Below are 4460 nucleotides of genomic sequence, written 5' to 3'. Positions count from 1 at the left end.
CCCCACCCCAATGCCAGCCTCATTCTACAACAGTGGCACCATATAGCATTTGTCCCTTTGTGACTGAGATACCTCACTCGGCATAATGTCCTCCAGGTTCACCCATTTTGAATATTGCATGAGTTCCTTGTTTTTCAATGCAGCATAGTATTCCATTGTGCGAATATACCACACCTCCTCAGTTTTACAGTTTGTATTCGTTGTCTCGTTTAACCACCTAAACCTGTGAAGTCCTCTTATACCTGTTGCATGTAGGGGGAGATGAGCCTCGCAGAAGCATCCGACCAACACTACAACACGAGTGTCACAGTTAGCATTTTAATTCCGTTCCAGAAAGTCCTGCCTGAACACAAAACCTGTTTGTTTTTCATTATACCATAACCTTTCCAACATAAAAATCTTGAAACATTAAGACACACCATCAACTCTCTCTTACATGTTCTCATTTAGATATATAAAAGTTGGGTAAGGTAATTTTGAAATCTTTTCAGCTTCAATTTTCAGTGGAGCTTTATAATTGAATCTGATTCAGCCTTCTAAAAAATTATTTTAACCAGATCCTGTTAGTCTCCATCTGGGAGGCTAGGTTAGGGTTTTGTTGTAAAAAGTGTATTATCAGAGCGAATAAAAGTTTTAAATTTGATAGATAGTAAGTAAAGTATGAAAAGTCATGCTTTTTTCCAGAGAGCCTTAACATTCCAAATAGTGTTTGGTATAATCAGATCAACTGGGGGAGATGCCTATAATGCAAGCCTTGAATTTCTACTTCAAAGTGGAAGTTCTTTTCCTCTATACAACTGGCATTCTTTTTCTTAGCAGATCCAGTTTGCTGACCAAAAGCAAGAATTCAACAAACGTCCCAGCAAGATTGGGCGCCGCTCTCTGTCTCGTTCCATTTCACAGTCATCGACTGACAGCTACAGTTCAGGTGAGCGTTGAGCTGCTGTGGGCCCTCTTGGCAGTGCCAGGCCAGGTAAGCATGACCCAGCCCATGCTTCGGAATATACAACTTGCAGTTGCAACTTAGACCAAAATTCTAGATGGAAACGTTGAGTTCATCTCAGGATTTCAGAGGAGCCTCATGGATGCCAGCTTCCATTTCCAATAGAGTCAGATGGGAAATTATTAAGGAAAGACTTATTTGATCTACTCATCAGGGTGGGAGCATAGAGCTGACGATCTTCACTGAGGAGTGTGTGTTGCAGACCGAGGGTCCCAAAGAATAGAATAATTTTATAATAAAGAGACAAACAACCAGGAATGAGATAGAGCAGAGAGTGTAAAACAGGGGGTCAACAGTTCTTGACTGAAGACCTTGAGCCAAGCGTCTGAGTATTTATATAGAATCACAAGGAAGTACAAAAGAAAGGATAATGGTGAAATCTTTTACAGATAAGGCCAAGTTCCTCTTTATGTTAATCTCAAGAGGGAGGGATTCATTTGATAAAAACTAAGAACAATGTTGACTCCTAGGGAATGCCCTAGTGTCATAAGGTGACCTCCTAAGAAATCCCCCAGTGTCACAAGGTGACCTTCAGTTTGTATTAAGCCTCTCTCATTTCCCGATACAGCATTTGGTCTACTATTATTAAATTTGATATTCGGCTTCCCTCAAGTGTGTATAATTTTTTTCCCATCTTTCGAAAATAAAATGAGTCTCCATCTGGCATTACAAATTCAAAGACGTTTCAATTGCACCAAGAGGCAAAAAAGACATTCTAGCTGGTTCTAAAAGGTGGGCCCTTTACCTTGTCTCCTGAGCTTTAATATTGTCCTTCCTCTTTTTATTGTTGTTGTTGGGTGTTATCAAGTTGACAACAACTCATGACCACCCTGTGAACAACAGACGGAACCTCCCTCTCCTGTGCAATCCTTACTCACTATTACAGTCACCGTGTTGTTCCCCCTCATTGAGGGGCTTCCTCTCTCTCTCTCTGGTCCCTCACCTTTCCCACCGTGATGTCTTTCCTGAAGGATTCACCCCTTCTCACCACATGCCAGAGTGTGAGACAGATTTTCCCCGTTCTTTTTCTGAGGGACCCTTTGCACTTCTGCCCTGACCAACTTGTTTGTTCTGCAATCATGGCAGTCTGTGGGCATTCAGTCAGCACTCTTCTCCAAGATCACAGCCCAAAGGCCTCTGTTCTTCTGTCACCCTTACCTGTTGTCCCACTGTCACATGCGTAGATAGGAGTAACTGAAAAGAGCATGGCTTCAATCAGGCATATCTTGGTCTTAGCCAACTGACCTCCTTGCTTTTTAGCACTTTGGCGAGGACCTTGATAGCTGATTTTCCCAGTGCAACGTGTCTTTTGATTTTGAAATTGTTGCTACAATGGGTGTTGCTTGTCAATCTAAGGAAAATGAAATTGTTGGCAAATTCAAGCTTCTTACATCTATCATGATACATCTCTTGCTTCAGTAGTGAGGATTTTTGTTTTCTTGATGTTGAACTGTAATCCATATTGAAATCTTTGATCTTCTGCAGCAAGTATTTCAAGTCTTCATCAAGTTTTTGATGAGTCTTCATCCAATCCTGATGCCACATTCTTCTTCATACGGACCAGATTCCTGAGCAGTTTGCTCAGCATACAGATTAAAGAGGATGTAACCCTGGGGCTCACCTTTCCTGCAGCGTTTCCTTTCTCTGTTTGGACAACTGCTTATTGGTCTATGTACAAATTTCACAGGAGCACAATTAAGTGTTCTGAAATTCTCCTTCTTCTCAATGTCATCCATAATTTGTTATGATCTACACATTCAAATGTCTTTGCATAGATAATGAAATTTTTAAAAGGTCTTTCTGGTATTCTCTGCTTTCAGTCAAGATCCATCTTTGCTTTCAGTCAAGACCCATCTGACATCCACAATGATATTCCTCATGCTATGGCCTCTTCTTTATAGTGGCATTAATTCTGTCTCATTTCACTTACACCAGATGAACTATTATTGTACTATTGTTGAAGACTTTGTGCAATAAAACTCAAACTTCAAAATACTTATGCACTTAGACAGTGAAGAGAGTAGTTTAATGACATTAGTCTGTGTGTATGTGTGTTTATTTTGGTGAAGGTTTACAAATCATACTGGTTTTTCCCTCAGTCATTCATAGACATTTGGTTTATACCATTACATTGCCATTGGCCAATGTAGTTAATAAATGACAATGTCTTATCAACCCCTTATTGTGGATGGCCTTTAAAAAAATAAGCAGTTATTAAGCCTATTTAAACAAACTCTGAATGCTGCATGTTTTGAACCGAGAGTTAGATGTGACCTAATTTCTAGTCTCTGTCCATGTTTGACTAACCTGCTAATCCTGGAAAGCTTATGCAGCTTACTCTGTTCATAGCTGAGGACGCTGTGCGAGACGAAACGGAAAGAGCTCCGTGTGCACCAGAGACTAGGCCAGCAAGTCCGAACCTGCTCACAGCTGACCCTCCAGTGGGCTTCCAAGGCTGTAAATTGCCCAGAAGGAGATTGACTGTCTTTCTCATGAGGAGTTGCTTATAGAATTGAACCACCAAGAGGCTCAGCTTTTGAATTAGTCATGCAACTCCCTGAGGACTGTTCCGCTAGAGCTCGGATGCATAGCGCAGTGGTTAGTTCATTATAGACAGTGAATGCATCGGGCTTTAGGGCTTTAACTCAAGTGAAGCCCAGGTTGGCAAAGACTACAGTAATCTCTGCAATTATTTTATGAGAATAAACTCTCTTCAGGTAAAGAGGGGTGAAGGAATTGGGGGTGGGGGTAACCCTTCCTAAAACTGAGCAGGTAGAGAGAAAAGACTTTTCTTCACTTCAAAGTAAGATAATTCTCAGTGCTTTGTTCCTAAAAAATGCCATCTCTGTAGTGCGTTAATTAGCTCCTGGTGAGAGGGAAGACTGAAGTCCATATAAAATTTGAGGTAACTTGATATTTTTCCAGAGAGCAAAGTTTGTTTGTATTTGGTTTGCTAACACAGCTCTTCCCATAGTTCCGGAGTGTTGTCATCAATCATAGCAGGACGCACCAATACAGACATGCTCACTGTTATCACCATGACCATACGACTAGACTGGGCCCAGGAGGAACGGCCTGCCTTAGAATAGTCTAATAAGACTAAGTCTACTAGGATGTATACTGCTGCTCTCCTAGCAAGTACCCACAACCTCCTGCTGCTAAGACATGTGATCAGACTGAAGCCATAGAATATATTTTAGAACCATCTCAAGAACAGGTTTGAGTCCTTGAACACTAATGAGCGAAGACCAGATAAGCTGTGGGAGGGTATCAAGGGTATCATTCAGGAAGAGTGCAAACGGTCATTACAAAGACAGAGGAGGAAGAAAAGACCAAAATGAATATCAGAAGAAACTCTAAATAGTGCACTGGAGCACAGAGAAGCCAAAGCACAAGGAAGAATTCAAGATACTAAAGAGCTGAACAGATGATTTCAAAAGGCAGCGTGAGATGACAA

The 4460-nt window shown here is 41.2% G+C and overlaps 1 protein-coding gene across 1 annotated transcript in view; it reads left to right on the top strand.

Moving 5' to 3' along the window:
• Nucleotides 1-4460, top strand: part of AHCYL2 (adenosylhomocysteinase-like 2) — a 62900-nt gene that overhangs the window by 3490 nt on the left and 54950 nt on the right. Inside the window, exon 2 of the mRNA XM_006896045.1 lies at nt 820-928. Within this exon, the coding sequence (XP_006896107.1) occupies nt 820-928 (109 nt within the window). The remainder of the gene's footprint in view (nt 1-819; nt 929-4460) is intronic.

Source organism: Elephantulus edwardii, unplaced genomic scaffold (genome assembly GCF_000299155.1).
Source record: "Elephantulus edwardii isolate Elephantulus edwardi_28Jun2011 unplaced genomic scaffold, EleEdw1.0 scaffold00181, whole genome shotgun sequence".
Taxonomy (NCBI): Eukaryota; Metazoa; Chordata; class Mammalia; order Macroscelidea; family Macroscelididae; genus Elephantulus; species Elephantulus edwardii.
The sequence above is the reverse complement of the archived record's forward strand: the minus strand, read 5'-3'. Positions and strand labels throughout refer to the sequence as shown.